The sequence below is a fragment of the Coffea arabica genome, unplaced genomic scaffold (assembly GCF_036785885.1).
Source record: "Coffea arabica cultivar ET-39 unplaced genomic scaffold, Coffea Arabica ET-39 HiFi ptg000040l, whole genome shotgun sequence".
Taxonomy (NCBI): Eukaryota; Viridiplantae; Streptophyta; class Magnoliopsida; order Gentianales; family Rubiaceae; genus Coffea; species Coffea arabica.
Window position 1 is genome coordinate 89,399 of NW_027266188.1, and position 22,079 is coordinate 111,477.

The window sequence follows — 22,079 nt, forward strand, 5'->3', positions numbered from 1 at the left end:
ACACTCAATCTCAAGGGAGGTCGGTGTAATTTTACAAATCTCAAAAAATGTCCATGAAATAGATAAAAAAAACTCAAGAGAGGCTTCTAAAATGATTCCTTTGCTTTAAAGTTAATTCCGACATATTTCAAAGTAAAGTTTTATTTAAATCTAATAAAAGACAACTCGTTTTCTTCCTCTCTATGTTCCTAAGTTCTCATCCTCTCTCATGTTTTTTCGTGCAAACAAATGTGGTAAGAAGTTGAAGCAGAAATTTTTTCTTCTTCTTCAAAAGTCACAATCTAATAAATAATATTAATTAATTAGGAAGAAATCAACATGCACCGAGCAGCCAGTGCTAAATCATGTGCCATAGCTACCTGATTCCCGTACAAGCAGCTGTAGATGTAGAAATTGAGACACTCAGACTGTGTTTGATAAAATCGGAGTTTGAAATTTAAAATCTGAATTCATTAAATTATTAAGTATTAAATATAATACATTTAGATGCATATCACATTAAGTGAAATAGCTTATCACTTAATTTTAGGAGCAAATTTTGCCTAATAAATTAAGTACCATTTAATTAATTTAGATGCTCAAATTTTTATTATTAAACGGTTTTAATATATTAAAATTTAAATTCATTAAATTTAAGTACTGAATTGAGTTATAAAAAATGTTATTAATGTTCAAGAACAGCAGAGAAACCACATCCAAAGTTAGTACCAATCACCTTCATTTGTTTGAACTTAGGGATAATATCAGAAACCTCCCCTGCGATTTCTCTTGATATCACCTAATACTCCTAAAGATTTTAAAAATATCACTTACCTCCCTTATTTTTGTTATTTGTGCCTAAACTACCTTTTTGCTTATTTTGTTGAATAAAAATACTCATAAACCATTTTGTTTACTCAAAAAAAAAATCATCACCTAAAAAATAATTTTTAAAAGTACCACCACTCCACAAGGCTATAATCCATAAAAATATAATTTTAAAAAATAAAAAAGATATTTGTAAAGAAATAAATTAGCACTAATTGAATCCTATTACATCATCAAGGAGAAATATGGAGTATTTGTTTCAATTGCTGATGGATCAAATGACGCCATAAACTATATGTAAGATACTAAGTTGAAAGAAAGCATCCAATTGATAATGACGCCGAATTAGATCTGCATTACTTTGGACTTAGTCAATTATGTAGGGCTGGTTTTTCTCAGAATTCTCAACATCCAGAAATGGCCCATAAGTCGCGGATACAAAAACACGTCTTTGAAATGAATCGTTTCCTGAATCGATAACCACCTTTCCATTATTTCACGGTCAATATCCATCTGCCGGAGGACCTAATAGCGACTGCCGCTGAACGAAAACCACGCGCAAAAATGACATTTTTTAAGTTGCTGGTTCGACCGACGGTTAGTGTATAAATGTGTTTAATCAAGGCGAATACCCTAGTGTTTAAACTTGTTTGATTATTTTAACGAGTTCGAAATTTTATTTAATACTGGCTTGTTTATTCTGTCGAATTGAGTTCGAACAAATTTTTTTTTTTTCCGAATATAAAACAATGTTCAAACTTGATTTGATTAGTTGACGAACTAAAATTGAACGAATGTTCACCAACCAAATTTGATTTGAGTATTAAGTAGTTTGGTTAATGTTTTAGTGCTAATTGACAGTTTAATTGATAACTGTTTATCGATTCATTGATTGAACTGTCGAGTCGTTAACTGATCAACAAATTTATTGTTTAATCGATCTAATCAGTGATCCAATCCAACCCTATGGCCGATTCACGAGTCGATCGATTTGACGGCGGAGCCAGGCCGGATTTCATAACTATGGCATAAACAAGAAACTAGGAGCGCTTTGCTTTCCCTCCTAATACCCCTAACCCCACAAAAAACAAAAAACAAACAAGATGTACAGCTGTATCACATGCAATGTTATTGATGATCCCGGCCCCGCTGCCTCCTACCCTCTCTACCCATCTAACGTAAAATAGAGGTGGAAGCAAAAACAATCGTAAACGAAAAATATCACCCTGAATTTTCTTTTATTGCATTAATGCAAAATGTTATAAAAAAAAAATGACCCTAATATTCAACTGCGTTCTGTATTTTGGATTTGGATTTTTTGAACTAGAATGCATGTTTTAGAAATCAAGTTCTCAAGAAGATTCATTATTGTTTTTATTTTGTACCCTCAGAGCAACTGATAAACACGTAAACTAGAGTAGAGGAGCCCATAATCAAATTCAAACAAAAATGGATAAAGAGTAATTTGGATTTCGAAGTTAAGAAAAGGACTAAAGAAATGACAAGAGGCATGGATGGTTCTTTCATGTGTAAGGTCTTCCGCCTGACTTTTCTCCGCCAGCCAAATCCAACAGGGACTCATCAGAAATTCAGGACAAAGAAATTAGTGTATGCAATATAAGGTGCCAAAATATTTTTTTTTTAAAAAAATTTGCGAAGGCATATATCTTCTATTCTTCTGTGAGTCCGAGTTGAGGTCCAAGTCCAAACCAAACCACATAGTTGTGGGTCTTTCCAATCTCTCCACCTCTCTTTCTGTCTTCTTTCTCTGAGAAAAAAGAGAGAGATCAAAGAGAGCGAGGGAGTCTAGGGACAAAGAAGGGGGCTTTGCCTTTTTGGGGAGGAAGAAGAACAGAACCAATTAACATGGAAAGCATAAGTGGATGGCAAGTTAGTTTATTAGGTGGAATTGCATCATGGGTCGTTTTTTCTTCAATGCTAAACGTGACCGGCAAAATTAGATCTTTGACTCAACCTTGGGTTTCTCATCAAGTCATCTCCAGCACTCCCATTAGTCTCAAGATCCAGGTTTGCTTACCTCTGCAACCACCTCTCTCCGCCGGCCCCCCACCCCAAAAAAAAAAGGGAAAAAAATCCGTTTTTTATGCATTATTGTTGTCTGGAAATATGCATTTTTGTTTAAAATTTTCTGGGTTCTGATTATTTTGATTCTTTTTGGCAGAAATATCAGCATGGATTTTTGGATGGTTTGTTTACTGCGCTATCTTGTGTTGTTTCTGTGCCTTTCTACACTGCTTTTCTTCCCTTGCTTTTCTGGGTAAGCAGGTTTTTGATTTTATCTCTTTTCCGATGAAATTATACTGATTTTTATGCCTTTTGAGTACAAAGATCAGATTTTGTTTCCCTGTTGATTATAGCTTGGTTTTGTTAGTAGTTTGTATGGTAAGCAATATAGATGCATTCTCGAAATTTCGTTGGAATGAATGAGTTATGTTCATTGTCCTGTTGTAGAGTGGGCATTGCAAATTGGCTAGGCAGATGACTCTTTTGATGGCCTTCTGTGATTATATAGGGAATTGTATAAAGGTAATTGCTTTATATGTTGAATCATTCGTGCCATTCTGTTTTCTTCTGCAGCTTTTAGTCTTGATTCTGATTTGGCTGTGTATCTTTGTGATGGGTATGAATAACAGGATGTCGTTGCAGCTCCTAGGCCCAGTTCACCACCTGTAAGGAGAGTAACTGCCACAGAGGATGAGAAAGAAAATGCTATGGAATATGGATTGCCTTCTTCACATACTCTTAACACTGTCTGCTTGTCTGGGTATGAAGATTTCTGCATATCGTTTGCCACATTAGAGAATTATATTGTCTATATCGGTCATGAAACTGGCTAAAGAAGCTAAGTTCATTCTTTAAAAGAAGTACTGGCACTTTGTCTTGCTTCCTATCCTTGTGACAATTCCATGGAATTGATTAAACAACTACCTGAGTGCCATAACTACATCAACATTGTTATTGACTATACAGAACTGTTAAGTTTTCTAGCTGAAAAATGCTATGAATCTCTCTCTCTCTCTCTCTCTCTCTCTCTCAAGCAAGTCAAACCAGTAGGGCATGGTCTGTCAGTTAAGTCAAAGGGACACTCGCTTGAAATCTATCCTAATAGTTTTACTAGTTACCAGAAGTTACGCATGTCTTAATTAGCAATCTGCAGCTATAATGTTTACATAAGTCATATCTCACCAGTTGTTTCATATGTTATCCATGTAATCTGTTAAATAATTGAGAATGGACAATGTAGTGTGGCTCGTATTAGTATTAGGATGTCTAGTGAGATGGTTAGCTTCATATTTAATATTATGCTGCATTATTTAGTTTGTTGTTTTTATCTTTTTAATAGCTTTTTTTTTTTTGATAAATCAGGTATCTTTTGCACTATGTCTTATCCTATGCTGAAATTAGTGATATCTCCACACAATTAGTTGGATTAGCTACCATCTGCTTGGTTGTTGGTCTCATTGGTCTGGGTAAGCTTCAATAGTTTCAGAAGTTATGTAATTGATATTAATTCTTACTTTATGTAACCTAAGGACTCTGTTGTAGGAAGGATTTACCTTGGCATGCACAGCTTGATCGATGTCATTGGTGGTCTAATAATTGGCTTGGGAGTCCTGGCAATATGGTTATCCATTCATGAATATATAGATGCTTTTGTAGTTTCAGAACAGAATGGTCAGTTACTCATCCCTTTTACTGATTTCAGAATTTTAAGGAAATATCTAAATATCTGTTTGGAAATCTCTGTCATTGTGAGTATTGTTAGCAAAACAATTTAAAGAATAACTAAAAAGGGTAAGCATTCCTGTACCTGGAGTTCATGTGTTTGATTTAAATTGATTAAATTGCTCCTGACTATGAATTGTGGGGTTAGCAGAAGCAAAGTCGGATAATGGCTTTGCAAAGTTAGCAGTAAATTGAGACAGTGACATGGGACAAAAATGTAAAATAAATTGGTAATGGCCTACGAATGGTGAACCTGATTGGGAACAATGAGAGCTTCTGAAAAAGGCTGGGTCTTGGCCTGATAAGCCAATTCCCTTGCTTGAGATACTACCAGAGTAATGAGGTTAAGAATGATCTGCATTTATAAATTGGAAGTAAAAATAGCCTTAGCTATCCAGAATGATAAAGAAACTGCAACTGGATCTCAAAAAAAAAATAAAAATGAAATTGTTATAGCATCTTGAATCAGACAGAAGTAGTTAAAGCATCATGGACATGCTAGCAAGTATAATTAAATTTTGGCCTTCCACAACAACAGAAGTCCTTGTTAAGCTTCTTTGATTGGATGGTATAGATTAGAGGAAGAGGCTTATATTAGCTTTTAAACTGGCACAAAAGTTTAATCTGTATTCCTTTCTGTCTATTCCTTTTACTATGTTGATGATCTTTTATTTAGATCATTTCTGGTTTGATGCTGATTTCTTGCAAAATGGGTTGGTTTGGATGGATCTAGACTTTGCATTACACAGTACGTTGATACTGTTTGTGGTGCCAAGAAACCGTGTATTTTTAACTTATATTTGCAATTTTTTTGGTGAACTTTCTCTTAAATCTTCCAAAAATTTGTATGATTTCCAATTAGCCAAGATTACAACTAGTAGGCTGAAATCTTTTATAATTCATTAAATTGAAAGAGCAGTTGAAGAATAGAGAACTAATATTCATTCCTTGAACATCTAAGTAGCACTATGAGATAATGAAAGACGTAGAAGAGGATGCCAAAATCTATTCTTTTTGGTGTCCATGGGCTTGAAATTAGGTATTGTGAGATTTGGGTTATCATCAAATTCTTAATGTAGGATGTGGGAAATGATAAAAATGATATGACACACAAATAAGAGAAGGTGCATATTCAATCTGTGTTCAATGTTATTTACTAGTACTTGAAGGGCTCTGTCTTACCTTTTATTGAATTCTTTTAGTTTGTGATAGTTTTGAATTTTGTTTCAGTTTCAACCTTCTGGACTGTCCTTAGCTTGTTGTTGCTGTTTGCTTACCCAACACCAGAGTTTGCAACTCCAAGTTTTGAGTATCACACAGCCTTCAATGGTGTTGCACTCGGAATAGTAAGGACTGCATATCTCATCAACTATTTGCTGCTTGTGAAATGTGAATCTGAAACTTTATTCTCTATTATGGTGTTAAACTTTGTCTTGCCAAAATAGGGAATCTAAGATTGTTTCCAAAATGTTTTTATGAAATTCCAGAAGAAACATAAACACTGACGATGAAAAAGGCAAATGCTGAGAAACTTGAGGTGCTATTTTTTTGTACTTTTTGGGTCGAGGGTAATTCCCAGTAAAATATATTGCTTCACGGGCATATCTCATGCAAGACTTTAATTCTTGTTTTTTGCCCTGAACACTTATTTTTGTTATTGAGAATTTCGAGAGTTTCTGCCTCATCCAAATTTTATGTCAGAGATGCTTTTCCCTTACACTATCCAATTTATGCTTTTGTCGTCCCCTCTCTTTACGCAGACATACACAAATGATAAAAAAAAGAAAAAAAGAAAGTCCTTGTGCAGTTGGAGATTGCTTATGAGATGTTAGTACCAATTAAAACTTGTACAGAGAAATTTTAGAGTTCCCCCCAGAAATGTTGGTTATGAGATTTGATGATCATTTAATCTATTACAGTTGGACTTTTTACCGGATACCTTCTGCAATAGGTCCCACAGTTTCCTGAGCCACCTCACTATCTGGGAGTGTAATACTTAAAAAGGAATGTAAAAGGACTATTAACTGATCTATATGGTGGCCCAGATATAAAGTTTTTGTTCTTTTGAAATGCTTTTTTTTTTTTAAATTATTTTCCATTATTGATTTTTTGCATTTTGTTTCCTAATATATGGTTTTTTCTTGAAAATTTTTCCATTATTAGTTTTTCCATTATTAACTGATCCATTACTGTCTTGAGTTTTTAAAATTTAAAATGATGCTACCATCCAGGTAATCGGGATCCAGCAGACTTATCATCATTTTCACCACGAAGATGTTCCACGCCTCTTTACATCTGATTTAGCTATTCTAGCATTTCTGGGTAGAGCTTTGGTTGGAATTCCCACTATACTGCTTGTAAAGTTTTGCAGCAAGGCTCTTGCCAAATGGATTCTTCCCATAGTGGCTAATATCTTGGGCATCCCAGTTAAATCGACAAGCTACATCCCAACACTAAGTGTTTCTGCCATGAGTAAAAAGTCAGATGGGACAAGACAAGCAGGTTATCTACAGAAATTGTTCTTTTTCTCCCACCAGGAGACATTTGATGTTGACACTGGTATAAGGCTTCTTCAATATACTGGCCTTGCATGGTCTGTGGTGGATCTTGTTCCATATGTTTTCTTCCGTCTTGGCTTGTGACCACCATTCTTGTAGAATAGAAAGCCCCCTCATCTGTTTCCTCATTTTCTTGAGGCCCTTTTTGGGTATGATCAGGAATGTATTTTTGTGTTTGTATCATAGCCATCTGATATATTCATTGAAAACTTTGTACAGTTTATGAATCCGTAATATGGAAAGGAGTGCCTGCAGTTTTGCTACTGTTAAAGACTGAGGTTTTGTTTTATAAAAAACGTTAAAGCATTTATTTTGAAGTCAGTGGCTTCTTTGTAATGCTAACAATTAAAGGACTGATTCAGGCCAAGATTGTTAATTCATTAGTATTTACTTCGAAGTTGTGTGAATTGCATAAAGATTTTGAGCATTCTTGCTTGGTAAAATTGCTTCCATTTCCATGTTGGATTCAGCCTTCCTTTTATTGGTATAACATTGGATAATTCAGCATTTTTAACCTTTAAGAATGCTGGAGAATCTTTAGCAGAGAATGGTGAAATGAAAACTTGTCAGCTTTCAGCATTTTAACCATACTCAGATCGCTTTTGACTTCGGGGAGTTAAAGCTGGCTTCTAGTAATCAAGGGTACCTTCAGTTTCCACTTTTGATCATCTTCAAGAAAGTTTAAGCACCTATTCTTTTCAGCTTTGATTGGGATTCGTCATCAGTCCTCTGCAAATTCACTGTTTGCCAGTTGATTCGGAGACAGGGCACCATGAAGGAGCAACTAGTACATCTTCAAGCTATAGTAGCAATTTCCAAAGAGAGCCATGGTAGAGCTCTGCCGAGCCTGCAGGGTCAACGATGAAGCAACTGATCGCCTGTATCTCACTGCTCTTTTCATATATTCCTCCTCGCCGGATTTAATTGAATTCCTTCAATGGTCAATTCACTGGTAAATACTGCTGCTATTAATCAACAAGTTAAATTGACCTTCATACAAATGCCCGCATTTCAGTAACATGGAAATTGCTGTTATTTGATTATGTTCAGATGTCCAAAATAATGTTATATTTATTTTATATTTTGGTTGCTGCAGATGTTTGTTGAAATGCCTGAAAGTAGATTCTAATAGGAGGCTGTTCCTATTTTCTGATCATATAATTTTGAATTAAGACCTGTTAAGCATGAAGGAAACAAGAAAACATTTAAAAATGCTACATTGGGTGTAAAAGTTGGAGCTCTTCATTGACTAAGTCCAGTGTCCATCACCATCAACTGGGATGAGGATGAGTGAAAGTGAGAAGATTGTATTCGGATCTCACCCATTGTCAGGTTTTCAGAAGATGTAAAGGCTCAGCACAGAAGTTTGTTTAACGAGAGATTTTGCTCTTTCATGTTTTTTAAGATGCAAAACTAAAACAGATATTGTTCATTTATGTGAGAAAGGGGAAGCGTAGAAGCAAACACATGCGCAGATTTTTGTTAACCAAAACTATTTGTGTAGAGGAGCAGCAAAATATGTTGAGGGTGTAAAAGAATCTCCTAGGGCTGCGGAGTTGGGGGGGGGGTTTCGTTTTTGATTTTCCTACCTTTTTGGTGTACAAAATGGTTAGTCCTTTTGTCTCCACTAGCCAAAGAAAAGACAGTGTTTGGATAGATTGTAGCCATGAGCAGTAGTTTTAAGTTTTCTTATTTGCCTTAGGTCTAAAGAAATGGTTGTTGGCATTAGAGAGAATTTAGTTCTTTCCAATTACAATTCTGTGGCACCTTTCTGTTAAGATTTTATCTCACATACATTGAAATGTTGCATGAGAAGGTGATGCAGGTTTTTGATTTGTTGGTTGCAGTGACACAGGCTGACAGTCATGGTTTATGAGGGGACCTGTTAGTTCAGAGTTGCAGATGTTAGTCTGGAAGCCCATATAGTTGCTGAAAGGAAGGTACTCTCTCGTGGCTCAATCAATACGTAGTAGAGCCTTCTTTAATTAGCAAATATTGGAGTTTATGCATTTCTCTTGCCTCCTAGCCCACTCAAATGTTTAAGGAACTTCTGAAACATTTTCTTTTTTCCCTTCTCGCAATTGGAAGATTTAATATGGTTCTGCATCTTGCTTGCTTTCATTGGAATACGGTTTAATGTGCTACAACTGCAGAAATCGTTGCATCCCAGCTTTCTGCATCACTTGAAAGCTGAGTCATGCCATCTTTTGTTGAACTTCAATGGCATATTTGTTTGTCCTTTAAGCACCTTCTCAACACGAATATGAGCGTTCTTATGTGTGCACTTTCACCAGTTAGATGTGTTTTAAGCTGTCCGTGATGATATTGGCAGCAATGCTATCTATGCCTGCATGGAAGCCTGTTTGAAATTGGGAGTATTACATCGCCACCACGAGCCTTTGAATCTGGTTGTTCGTATTGTGTTGCATTTTCCCGAGTCTTGGGTAGAAAGGCCATTTTATTGTTTATCTGAAAACCATGCTCATTTGGGTCCTCCCACTGCAGATTATTTTTACCGACATGTAAGATCCTTGGAAGCACCTAACTGTGCTGACACTTGCCCCTGTATGTTTCTCAGGTATGCCTTTCTTTTGGGTCATAAACTTGGAATGTTAATCAATAAAATTTGAATTCAGCATCAGGTTTTCTAAATTCATTGCATTTTGAACAAAACCAATCACTAGAAAGCAGACTAACCTTTTTATTTCATTGCCTCCTTGAAGGAAAGTTACAACAGAGTAAAGGAAAAAGGGGAACGTCAATTACATATAGACTATAACTATGAAACCCATATGGATAGGAGCTGGAACAACTTAGCTGCGTCCCAGTCTACCCTTCATGACATGCCTTCTTAAACCTGGAATATGGATATTTGAGATGTAATCTTTCCAGTCTATGTTCTCCACATCAAATCCAAACTTCCTTCTTTCTTCTTTAGACATATACCCCATCAACAAGTGCGTGTTACTGTTGTCAAACCTGGCATTTTTTTTTTTTGTTTTGTTGTTAATCTCAAAGCTAAGTCACACATATAGTTGCATAACTGTAAGTTGGAAAAAATTACCTTCCACCGTAGAAAGTGTATGGCTCATACAGATTGGCCAAGTATTCTGCTTGCTCCACTGATTTTCTGCAGATGCTTTCGAGCTTTCCGGACATCTTTCCACCTGGGTGAGGGCTAGCTGCTAGACCACTTCTGCTGATTGCATCTCTCCTAAGGTGAGTGGAAAAATCTTCCATAGACCTGAATAGCTCCATTTTCGGGACACGAATTGGTTTCCCTTTCGAATCAAAGCATGGGGAGGAATTGAAATGCTCGTAAAGCAATGTTGCAAGGTCCTTGAAAACTAGAGGGTTGACCACAGATGAAGCAATCTGATAGATATTACTTCCTGATTTTCCAGCTTCCCCGTGCTTTGCCATGGCTGCTAAAATGGCGTTAACGACCATATCTGCTGGAACCTAGATAAAAGCCCTTTGTCATGACAAATGATGTTGAAACATAGCTGATCAATTAGGCTTACAAGTTCTGGATTTGCAAACAGTCTACTCACAACATCAAGGACACCATTGGGGTCTGCCAGAAACCCGGAAAGCTGCCCTTTTCCATAGTACAGGAGAACAGGATCCATCATCCTGAATGGACAGTTCTAGTTTAATCTTGAGTGTCGCATTAATTTTTCCATCCATTTGAAATTTTAGGTTATTCAGTGACATATAGTATCAAACCTGCTTCCTTCAATCCATCCTGGAAATGGTTCCCTGTAAGTGCTCTCGATAACACTCGGTCGAATGATCACAACTGGAATGTCACCTCTTAAACTATCAATCATCATTTCTCCCATAGCTTTTGTGAACACGTACGTGTCTTGCCATCCAAATTTGTTTGCCCTGAAAATTGTAACGAAGATTGATACATATTTCAGCTTGTTCTTTAACCTAATCAGACGCAATCTGGTGAAGTTTCTCGTTGATTACCTCTCTAAACCAAGACTCTTCATCCTTTGAGCCAAAACGCTATCATCAATAGCTTGTTTTGATTCTAAAACTAACTTTATCTCATCTTCAACATTCAGGGTGGGGAGGAATATGCAGTCTGCTCCAAAGAGGAGACTCTCTCTTGCTATACTCTCACCAGCAGAAAACGGCTTCTCCATAACTGTTCCTTGTCGCCGCCCATTAACGTAAGCTGCAGGCAAGAAGAGCATGAGTTTAAATTGACATTGCCTAGTGTTAGGAAAGAGTACGTACTTGATTGCATGGTCTTTCCCTACTTGCCTGTGGACACTTGCAAGAAGAGCTGAATTCTGTGGCATTGTTTGGCAAAGCTCATCAACCGGCTCGGTCCGCCAGTGTTTATGTCGAGGGCAACATCATACCTTCAGTGTCGTGAACCTCCAAATGTCAATATTGATCATGATCTATGTTTCAAACTCCGGTCCAAAATGTAAAGTTCATCTCACCTTTCATCAAAAGTTGTATTAGCTGCAGAATTGACAATTATATCAACCTGTTTGGCCAGCATATGGGTTGTATCTTCATCTAACCCAAGATCAGCTTCGCAGACATTTCCAATTACGGGAACTATCTTGCTCAGCATAAACGCCTGGTAGGATTTCCCGTAAGTTTGCCTGAGACACTCGAAAAGTTCCGCCTCGATAATCTATGTGTTGATGCAACCACAGTTTAGAAGCACAGACCAACAATTGTGATGTGAGAATTAGGAGAAGGGAAACCTAATTTAGTAACGAAAGTGAGCAAAATATGATCAAATCAAAATGATTACGACCCACTTCATTTTTCACTCTCTCGATGGCAACCTCCTTGTTCTTTGCCTTGACCAAGATGTATATCTTGTGGACATCTGGTGCTGTCCTTAGTATCTTTTCTACAAGAACTGCAATTTTTTGAAGAACCAAGAAACAGATGCTGGTTGGTTGGTTAGTGATACAACTATGTGAAATTACGTAAAGCCACAGTCGTCGACCAACTAAGGAAGACATGAATCAATTCACATGCATATATATATACCTTTTCCTAGAAATCCAGTAGCTCCAGTAACAAGAAACGTTTTCCCTCCGAGAAAGTTGGTGATCCCAATTCCATCTGCAGGCCTTTCCACGAGGGAGGTTGAAGTTCCATGACTATAAGGAACCAAATCCTTCACCTCAATCTCCGTCTGAGTGCTACCATTTGGAGCTAAACTCAAGCTGGTTTCCATGAGAGCTGCCCCTTGATCTGCATTCATCAAAGTTGACGACCTTTCTGTGATCAACGACGACGATCCACTGGACTTGATGGCTTTTTTGCCACTTTGGCAACACACATTCACTTTCTTTTTCACCTTCAACGAGCAACCTCCGCCGAGCTTATTATTTGACAACCTCACGGTATTGTTTGATGTAATATTGAAGGCGGAACTCAGAGATGAAGCCTCCATTATTAGTTCAAAGATGATGAAAAGATCAAAAGAAAATTGTTAATGAGTATGGAGATTGAGGTGCAATGTTGGTTTACAACTCCCTTTTCGTTTCCACAAAAGAAAAGAATAGTACCAGTCAACAAACTAGCTTCTACAAGATAATGGTTCGGTTTGTACTTTGTAGTAATTTATAAGATGGGATAAAAAGAGTGAGAGAACATCGATGATGAACAAAGATGGTTGAGAGAAGTTTTCTAGGCGAGAGAGGAGATAGGAGTTAGAATCTTAGAGAATACAGACTGAATTGGCTATCTTTGAGCCACCCTAGCTAGCCACTTCACACTCGACACTTGTTACAGATGCCTAAGAGATCGGCAACTTTTCCTATTTGGTTGCTCATCAAATTTAGAGAACTCTGGAAAATGCAAGACACAAAGGGTGTGAGAACAACCGTAGTGATCAGAGAATGGAAGCGTGATTTGGTTCAGGTAGGGATGGGAGGATTCAATGCATGCAAACTGCCCCCAACTTTGTGTAACATCTAACATGGAGCCCCTCATCAATTGGTTTTCTGGAATTTGATTAAAATGACAAGATAATTGGGCCAAAATGTCATCCATTATCTTCGTTTTCCTAAACTGTAAACTTCGAAAATTTTAGCTGTTGTGCCTACTTTTGCATTGTAACTAGGTCACCTCTAATATTCACCTACAATAATATCACAACCATTAGTTTCCTACCCAAGCTTATGTAGTGAATGAGTTGCATAAATTTCTGGATATAGGTCATACTCACATCAAAGCAACTAGTTATCAATGGATTTTAGACCGAGAGGAGATGAGAATTATAAACTTGAGAGAAATCACATAATGACTTTCTTTTTGCCACTGTATTCGCACGTTATCAATGGCCAAGACGGGGGAATTTATCCTCCTTTAACATATGTTTAAAAAATGTGGGACGACGAAAGTGAGAAAAAGGGTATGACGAGCGAGAAGAGCAGTGATTAGGAGTCATAAAATCAATATTATCTATACTATATATTAAAGTATCTTGAATGATTTACCGATGAGCGTTTCTTACTTTTTTTGATTTACCTAATATGTCCAAATTTATAGAAATGTTAGTTTGAGGGTAAAATTGAGTATTATGGACAATTAAGACAATACTGAAGTTTACAATTTGGCTAAAATTTAAACTTTATTAATTATATCTAAAAGTTTTGATGAACATATGAAAAAGAATCATGTCATCTTCAAATCTTATTAATATCACTTAAGCAAATGCGAAATTACTTGAAAATTTTTTAAAAAAAAATGCAAGGAATTCGGTGGTAATTAGTAGCGTGGGTAAGGTGGGAGATTGTAGTCAGTTTGGATGCAACTATCGGTTCACAGAAGGTAGAATAAGATATTAGATTGGTTAACATCCTTGAATTAGTGTCTATTCCTTGAATGGATATTCATTCGTGGCTTGCATACTTTTGGCAATTAGAAATCCTACCTTATATATTGCATGAATTGCCAAATTAACCAATGTATGGTTTCAATCAATTTTGTTTTGACACAATTATAGCTAACTAATTCCTATCATTAAACAGAGTGTCCCGCCTAAATCTCATTAGTCAATAAATGTAATTAAAATTACAAACATAGACTACTACTTCTCTTTTTCTTTTTTTTTTTGTTTGAAAGATTAATTTGCTACCCGTCAATTCTTTTGATTATTTAATTCCACTTTGTTGCGACGCAATTGTGATTCAAGTAAATATGAATATATTATGAGAGATAATCATTTTACTCCCTTTTCGGATGAGCGAAATGATCCGTTATTCAACAAATATGATGTATTCGACCAAAAAAGAAAAAAGGTATAAAGATATAGTAACAATATATGTCAAACCTGGGTTTTTTTTTTTTTTTTTTGGCTTTATTTACTTTGATTGAGAATAATTTAAATATGGAAAAATTATTTTATTCTGACGTCATTTTAGCTTTTATAGCTTTCAAGTTCCAAATATTGCAGATTGAAGGAAGAAAATTTTGTTTCAGATTTTGAATATAAGATCAGCATAGGGCATATTAACTGCTGATATTATTTAAGTAATGTAGCAAAATGTTACCGCAAGAGCGTTTGTAGTCCAACGGTTAGGATAATTGCCTTCCAAGCAATAGACCCGGGTTCGACTCCCGGCAAACGCATCGTTTTCGCTTAATTTTTTTGGCAACATTAGCTCACTTTTCCTTGAATTCAGCAACACCAATACCGATTATTTTCCATTAAAAACAAAAAATGTACAACTTGCTTGACACTGCTATTCAAAATGCAAATCCAATTTATTTTGTTGGAAATTATTAAAAATTGCGGTTATGTGGGGGAAACTGAACCTGGCTTTAGTTTCTTTCTTCATTTCAATTGAGGTCATTTCTCAATTATCATACTTGTATCACAATTATGTAAACAGAGTAATGCTTTTAAGCTACAAACATGAAAATTTATTGGGCTTGAGATGTAGAGATGATGCACTCAAATAACTCCCAACTAATACAGCATTTTGGACCGCAAAGGCACTGAGCTTGACACTCAGTTTCCTTTTGCTTACAGCTTCATACTTGGTCACAACAAAGAAGAAAAAAGGAAACCATAAAGGCCTAGTGGTGGGAGGAGCATCGAAGACAGTTGCACTGGAAACCAAATCCTTTAGAGAGGATAGTTTGCCGAGCTTCATAATCCATACTAGCATCGATATAGCAGATCCTCAACTCTTCCCCTACAACATCAGGAAAGGAGAGAAAAAAAGGATGAATACCACGTTGCCTTGGTGCCAACCAAGTTAACAATGGAAAACGTTGCAGAGCAGACCAGAAATTTCAAGAAGAGAAATAAGAAAAAAATGTTCAATTATGCTGCACTATCGCTGCTGAAAAACATCAAACAAGCGGCGATGTTGGGTTTGTCTATGATGTAATACTAGTGCTGGGAAGTGGGAGTTTTATCCATGCGAGAAGGCTTTTCGGCTTAGGGAGGGAGGTGGGCAAAATCTTAAAGATGGCCTTGTCTAATTGTGTTTGCACTCGGTTGCTAGCTGCTCTATATGTTATAGGCGCCAACTAAGCTTGAAACTGAAAACAGACCTGCTTCAATGTCACAGAGAGCCTTCACTCGCGCATCCACATTTTCTGGCCAAAGGATATGGGCATTGGGATCTGTAATGAAAATCATCAAGTCAACCATTTGATAATCAATTACAATTAGTTGTTTTCCTCTTCCTATTGCAAGAAGATAACATGGGAATGCCATTCGCTTGACATAATTTTGTCTGTGTTATATGTCATTGTCCCCAGATTGCTATTAGAAATGCTCCATAAGTTATCATTACCAACCAACAGATTACAAATCCAACTGGTCATAAAATTTCAGCAAAAAAAAGTCAAGAGTCAGGTATAAAATACTCTTCCAATAAACTCAAGCCCTATAGGGATGAGGGTTTTGGGCAGTTAAACTTTATTCGTAAATGAACAAAGAGGCTAATTTTCACGTGTGAAAAAACACAAACCTGCCAGGTCAGAAAGGAGCACGCTCACACATTATCAAGGCTACCCTCTTTTTTTGGCCATAAAAGAATTGCAAACAAAATGCATATATCTTGAACAACCAATACTTTTTCGTGCAAAATGAAACCAGCTAGTCGTGACCCCATTTCGAGAAATTGAGCCAACATAGAATGTGATTACTGTTCTGCATTTAGATGTGCAGGTACAATGATCACATGACAATAACCATGAAGTTCTTTGGAAATGGGACTGATTAAAATCAAAAAATTTGAGCTTAATATTGAATGTCTTAGGTGCTTGATTTAGACTGCATGAGACCGACTGCAAGACTATCACAGGAGATTGATCTGAAATGCTTTGGGAACAGAATTCAAGAGAACCATAAAAAACCTTTTAGAGTTGCACCAAATTCTGCTGAAATTTGGGAGACTTCATTGCTAAGCCGAACATAGAGGTCAAGAAAACATTTCTTTGAGATTTGGAAAAGGTAAGAAGTTAATTGAAGAAGAAAGAGATCTCACCACAGTCATGATTATAAAAGGATGGAAGCATATAAATGGCATTGCCTACAGCTCCTTCTGCTTCCACTGAAGCTGCTGCTGAAGAAAGAAGATCTTCATATGATTCACAGGCCAATTCAACTCTAAAAGCATTGATGCGTATACGTGCCAATACACCAGTATACCATTGTTTGGTCAGAACTATAAAGTCAAAGATATATGGCCTTTTGGACCGAAGGATGCGGGACACTACATTTCAAGTAAGAAAAAGAATAGCAAAGCATCAATAAACACAAGCCCTGGCAGAAAACATTAGCTGTTTTCTGCCACAGGAGGATACAAGCCAGCTGCTGAGTGTTTATATCTGCATCTTGGAAAGTGCTTCTAAGCAAGCAGAATTCCTTTTCCACCTGTAAACACGTGGCAGCAGAGTTTAATTTATTACTTCCAAATGCCAGCCAGAAATATTTTTTGTAACTTAAAGGAGGTTTCTAGGAAGGACAATGTGGTACACTTATTTGAAAACATACAATCCCACTATGTAATCTTTACACTTGGAGTTTAGGTTTCCAATGTTCAGCATCCCCAAGAGACTTTGATGAATAAGCAGTTAAAGTTATTTTGCAAAGGCATTAAGAATGGAACAGATAGATTCTTAGTCAACCTGTAATCATTGAACATCTTAATGCTGGAGTAGACCTTTATATTAAGTAGCAGAAAATACAGAACGAATTTGAATAAGTGCAAGATAAGGTTACCAGAGAAATCATTTCAGAAGATAAACTAGCTGGCTGAAGAATGTCAAGACTACTTGCAGATGAAGATCCAGATATGACAAGGCAAGCATACCGCTTCACTAGCAAAGGATATTTAAGACCATGCATCCTTGAAGAAAAGACAAACAAACAGAATGAGATACATTAAGCTCAGGCCATTTAAACAAGCTTTCTGATTGCAGAGCAGACTAATAGCCTTTTCAGAAGAAAACACAATACACACATACGGTGACTCTTTAGTGCAAATGTGCCTAATGAAAAAGCATGTGATTGTTAAAGTGGCCAAATGAAGCCAAAAGGTAGAAATCATGGTACCAGGAAGCAAATTTTTAACTTCTGAAGATTTTGTTTACCCTTGTCACATAAAGGCATCATACAATATGACAAAATTTTCAATGCTACAGTCTGAAAAATGCTAGTATCAACAAAAAAGTGGACTAAAAATTTTGAAAAAAATAAAAAAAGAGGTCACACTTGACTCATGAAAGTCTAGGTCCAGAATACAGACGAAAAAAGGTGTAATTACAAAATTCATACCGGCAATAGTCATTAAAGGTTGACCAATCTGCTCTCCTCTCAATCTCGTGAAAAACCTAAAAGAAAGATGTTTAAAAATGGAAAATGTAAGTCAACACACTCAAGGTCGAAGATGAAAAAGAATTGACCTAAAAAATTTAGATAAAATCGTAAGAGCATGCATAAGATACATCTTAAGCTTAGCTTGGAACTAAGTCTGCTAATACAGTAAAAAACAAGTCAGCAAAAGCTGAGCATCAGTAATATATCAATGCACACATAATCTTCTGGATCAAGCAGCTAAAGTCGAGAAAGACTTAATAAGATGCTGTCAACTTGGCCCCCATCAACTAGTCACTTCTCCAAGTCATGCAGCTTTCTTCTTTATCTTTAAAAGTTAACTCTGTGATTTGATTAATTACTTCATTTATGAGGTATAAGGCGAAGACGTCATACGAATTAAACAGGAAGAGAAAGGCAAAGATCAAATATGACCGCTTTCTCTGACATAAATCCGAATTTCCCTCTAAATATATCACGCATCAGAAGATGACCCATTTCGTCGGGAACAAAATATCAAACACCTAGTGAACAGTCCATTTGCAAAAACGCTTCTGCTAAAGTTGCGGCTCATCATATCAAACAGTCACAAAAAAACCCATAATCAAAACATGCGTGCACGTTCAAAGTCAAATTGAAGCAATGGAATTACGTGTTAAAATCGTATTACTACAGCAACAGCGCACCTGCGATTGGTTTTGGCACTCTTGGCTGCAAAACTGGACATCGTTACTTTGGAAAAGGGGTCGTTGATCGGGAAGAAGCTTTCTAAGGCAGAAATAGCAGACGCTATGGAGAGAAGATAGAGAAGGATGACAAACAATGGGCTTGGCGGTGTGAATGAGCTCACCGGCAGCGATTCTTCGAGTGGCAAACACGCCTCTGCCGGCAGAGTCGGTGAATCCGACTTGAATAGGAGGGGGTGCAGAAGGACGACCCGGCTGCGAACTGTCGTTGTCAGCAGCACCGGTTCCGGCGGTGGGAGCGGTGGTTGTGAAGGAAGAGGAGAAGGTGAGGAGGAAAGGCGGTGTTTTGTAGTCGTTTTTCAGACGGGGGAGGAAGATTTTGAAGCGGGATGCCCAACGGCTACCTCCCCGTAACATTTTTTGGCGGTAAAATCCGATTCTGTGACGAATTCCTTCTGGGACTCGTTTGACGAATTACTTTAGGGCCGGATTGATGGGCCACTCTCTATGTCGGTTGCCACTCATTTGACCCAATTGAGTTTGGGTCTCTGGCTCTAAAATTCTAAATCCTTCGAAATTTTGACCAATAAAATCAAGTAAATCTTTCATGCATTCGACTCATAATGTCTAGATATATGCAACATATATAAAATTTGATATTTAAAATTTTTCAAAAGTTTCCACTCAAAAAAATTTTTTTTTTGACAACGGCAACAATCTACTCTACTTCTAAAGTAACCTCTACTATAGAGAAGAGATATTCAAAGGTGCTTGTATGGAGACTGAGAGGTGAACCATCAAACCAGACAGGCGCACTTAAATTTGTTTAAATCCTATTTCGCACGCTAGTTTGGTAAATGCATACAACTATGTGTTTTTGAACATTGGCTAGCTTAATTACGATTAGGTTTGTTATATACACAAAATCGTGCTAGTTATGATGGCATACCCTATGTTTTTTGTTATGTGACAAAATTAAATTATTTACTATTGAAGCTAATTTATGATGATTCAAAATTTTTATTTGTAAAAAAACTATTTCACCAAAATTAAGTTCACAAAACCAAATCATGTCCTTCTGTTTTTAACTAATTTCCTTTCCTATAATGTCAAGTTATAGGTGGAGTAGGTGTTGGCACTCTTCTTTAGGCCCTGATTTTATTTTATGTTTTTTAAGTGAGAGATCTTCTATTTGGAACCTTTAGGGATTCTATGGTAAGAAGTAGCCAATTATACGCAGACAATTCAACACAACTGTCTAGTTTTAGTCATCAAGCCACTGCCCATAGACAGTTATATGTTTGTTTGTTTTTGGCCGGAGGACAAGTTAATCAACTGGATTTCATTTTCTTTCTAGTTTGCACGTCAACATGTATACTTCACCAATTGCAACTTTAAGGAAAAGGGATATCCCATCTAAGGATCAAAATCTTGTTAATTAATGTTTCAGCTAATGAGCTTTTCATAGTAAATCTTTAGTGATGCATGTATAAGCAGCCTTGTCTTTTTAGATCTTAATTTAACGGCTTCGTCTTTTTTTTTTTCTTTTTTTAAACAGTCGATAATAGCGTACTCTATACCTACTCCTACTCTAACCTATTCTAGAGGGCGACCCAACTGAACCTATAGAAGGCCGACGGGGACTAAACCACTATCGGATCAGACGGGTGCACTACACATCCATTTAGATTTGTGAAGAGCCACATACTGTGGCAATTGGTGGGATGCTAGAAAGCCTTAATGGCTTGACGGTGGCCACCACCCTTTGGGCTGGTGGTTTTAATTTAACAGCTTAGTTAACACTGCTTGAAAATTGTCATCGGTCTCTAGTTATTTTGTAGTATTTGCACTTGGCGAGTTTCCTCTGTCCAAGGCCAAAACTGAAAATAATCCAGACTGCAGCTATATGCTGAACTTGTCATGTTTACCTGTGAAAGTGGACGGCAAACCAGTTCCTCAAAAGACAATCTTTCATTGTATATACGACTAGTTTTGAAAGAGATTGTGTTGATTTGGTCATGGAAAGCTCCAAATCAATTTGTGATTGAATGGAAACTTTCTGGCAAGGGCCTGCCGCTCTGCTTGATTAATTGGTGGATATTCATCAAGATTGGTTCAAGAACACTGCATCAATAATTGCTATAAATAGGCAGTAAAGTGGCTATGCTTAAGCATGACTCAAAAACACTTCTTCCCTGACTAGCTCTCAAAGCAGCACAATTTTCCTCCAATTTGATTAAATTGTCAAGCCTGTTTGCAATGGCGAAAACCTGCATCGTTTTCATCACTCTGATGGCCCTCAGTTTCTCCCTCCTTGCTTCGGCATTTGATGAGCAACCACTGCAAGATTTTTGCGTCGCGAAAGCCACTAGCCCAGGTACCTACAATATTACACTTCATATAAATATGATCCTCCACGCATTGGCACATTTGATCCAGGAATTAAGTAGCAGTTTAATTACACATAACCCTTCCCTTTGAGGTTTTAACACCTTTTCCATCTTATAATAGCCAGGCGCAGCGTTAATTAGGGGTGTAAACCAGCTTTTATCAAACCGAATTCGACTCGAGTATCGAGTAGCTTAGTTCGTCTTTCAGGGCTAGCGTTAATTGATATATTCAGTTCGACTGACCTGACTTTTACGTAACTTTCTACAACACTTGCAGTGAATGTGAATGGCAAGACTTGCAAGGAAGCCAGCAGCGTTACCGTAAACGATTTCGTGTTCGCTGGTTTGCACCTCGCCGGCAACACCACAAATCCTGCAGGCTTCAGCGCTACCCAAGTATTTGTTGCTGAGCTGCCAGGGCTGAACACCCTGGGCATCTCCATGCTACGCTTTGATTTTGCGCCATGGGGGCTGAACGCACCTCACGTTCACCCCAGAGCCACTGAAATGATCACTGTTCTTGACGGAGCTCTCGAAGTCGGCTTCATAACTTCAGCTCCTGATAACAAGCTTTTCGTCAAGGTCCTTCAAAAGGGCGACGCCTTCGTCTTTCCTGTGGGACTTGTCCACTACCAGCGAAATGTCGGCTATGGAAATGCTGTCGCCATTGTTGCACTCAACGGCCAAAATCCTGGTCTGGTATCTGTTCCAAGCACCGTCTTCGGATCAAACCCAGCCATCCCTTCTGACGCTCTGGCCAAATCATTCCAGATTGACGAGAGCACTGTGGAAGTGATTCGGTCCAAGTTCTAGGCTAGCCGAAGTGGGAGTCATGAACTGTGACCAATTACGCAATTCCTTCATACTATGAATTGGAGTTCAATTTCAAGATTTATTAAAGGGGCTTATAATTGAATTCATGGAGGGAATACTACTAGTTTTTTTTGAAGATTTATGCAAGACTTTGTTGTCCTGATAATGCATGAACGGTTGTCAGCAGTGAAATTATTCCCCCCCAAGAGAAAATCTAAAATTTTCCTTAAAAACAATTACCATAAAGATC

The 22,079-nt window shown here is 37.3% G+C and overlaps 4 protein-coding genes and 1 non-coding gene across 5 annotated transcripts; 3 read left to right on the plus strand and 2 right to left on the minus strand.

The window, feature by feature from the left end:
• Window positions 1-2,290: 2,290 nt before the first annotated feature.
• On the plus strand, window positions 2,291-7,383 carry LOC140032750 (lipid phosphate phosphatase delta-like). The gene is made up of 8 exons (XM_072073511.1): window positions 2,291-2,835; window positions 2,990-3,085; window positions 3,280-3,354; window positions 3,462-3,592; window positions 4,195-4,298; window positions 4,375-4,503; window positions 5,785-5,900; window positions 6,786-7,383. The coding sequence occupies exons 1-8, from the start codon at window positions 2,674-2,676 to the stop codon at window positions 7,194-7,196; spliced, it is 1,224 nt and encodes a 407-aa protein (XP_071929612.1). The 5' UTR covers window positions 2,291-2,673; the 3' UTR covers window positions 7,197-7,383.
• A 2,406-nt stretch (window positions 7,384-9,789) lies between these two features.
• Window positions 9,790-13,017, minus strand: LOC140032749 (fatty acyl-CoA reductase 2, chloroplastic-like). The gene is made up of 9 exons (XM_072073510.1): window positions 12,144-13,017; window positions 11,906-12,009; window positions 11,576-11,775; window positions 11,391-11,491; window positions 11,091-11,301; window positions 10,842-11,003; window positions 10,667-10,748; window positions 10,177-10,574; window positions 9,790-10,091 (listed from the first exon to the last, which is right to left on the minus strand). Exons 1-9 carry the CDS (start codon window positions 12,550-12,552, stop codon window positions 9,926-9,928), a joined length of 1,833 nt encoding a protein of 610 aa, XP_071929611.1. The 5' UTR covers window positions 12,553-13,017; the 3' UTR covers window positions 9,790-9,925.
• Window positions 13,018-14,663: 1,646 nt separating this feature from the next.
• On the plus strand, window positions 14,664-14,735 carry TRNAG-UCC (transfer RNA glycine (anticodon UCC)). The gene has a single exon. It is a non-coding gene; the product is annotated as a tRNA-Gly (tRNA).
• Window positions 14,736-14,958: 223 nt separating this feature from the next.
• LOC113692461 (histone-lysine N-methyltransferase ATXR4) lies at window positions 14,959-19,143 on the minus strand. Its single transcript, XM_027210870.2, has 7 exons — window positions 18,627-19,143; window positions 17,902-17,957; window positions 17,347-17,473; window positions 16,929-16,998; window positions 16,610-16,789; window positions 15,669-15,740; window positions 14,959-15,304 (listed from the first exon to the last, which is right to left on the minus strand). The coding sequence occupies exons 1-7, from the start codon at window positions 19,041-19,043 to the stop codon at window positions 15,186-15,188; spliced, it is 1,041 nt and encodes a 346-aa protein (XP_027066671.1). The 5' UTR covers window positions 19,044-19,143; the 3' UTR covers window positions 14,959-15,185.
• A 1,575-nt stretch (window positions 19,144-20,718) lies between these two features.
• On the plus strand, window positions 20,719-21,985 carry LOC113691767 (putative germin-like protein 2-1). The gene is made up of 2 exons (XM_027210061.2): window positions 20,719-21,003; window positions 21,294-21,985. The coding sequence occupies exons 1-2, from the start codon at window positions 20,886-20,888 to the stop codon at window positions 21,827-21,829; spliced, it is 654 nt and encodes a 217-aa protein (XP_027065862.1). The 5' UTR covers window positions 20,719-20,885; the 3' UTR covers window positions 21,830-21,985.
• The last annotated feature ends 94 nt before the right edge of the window (window positions 21,986-22,079 follow it).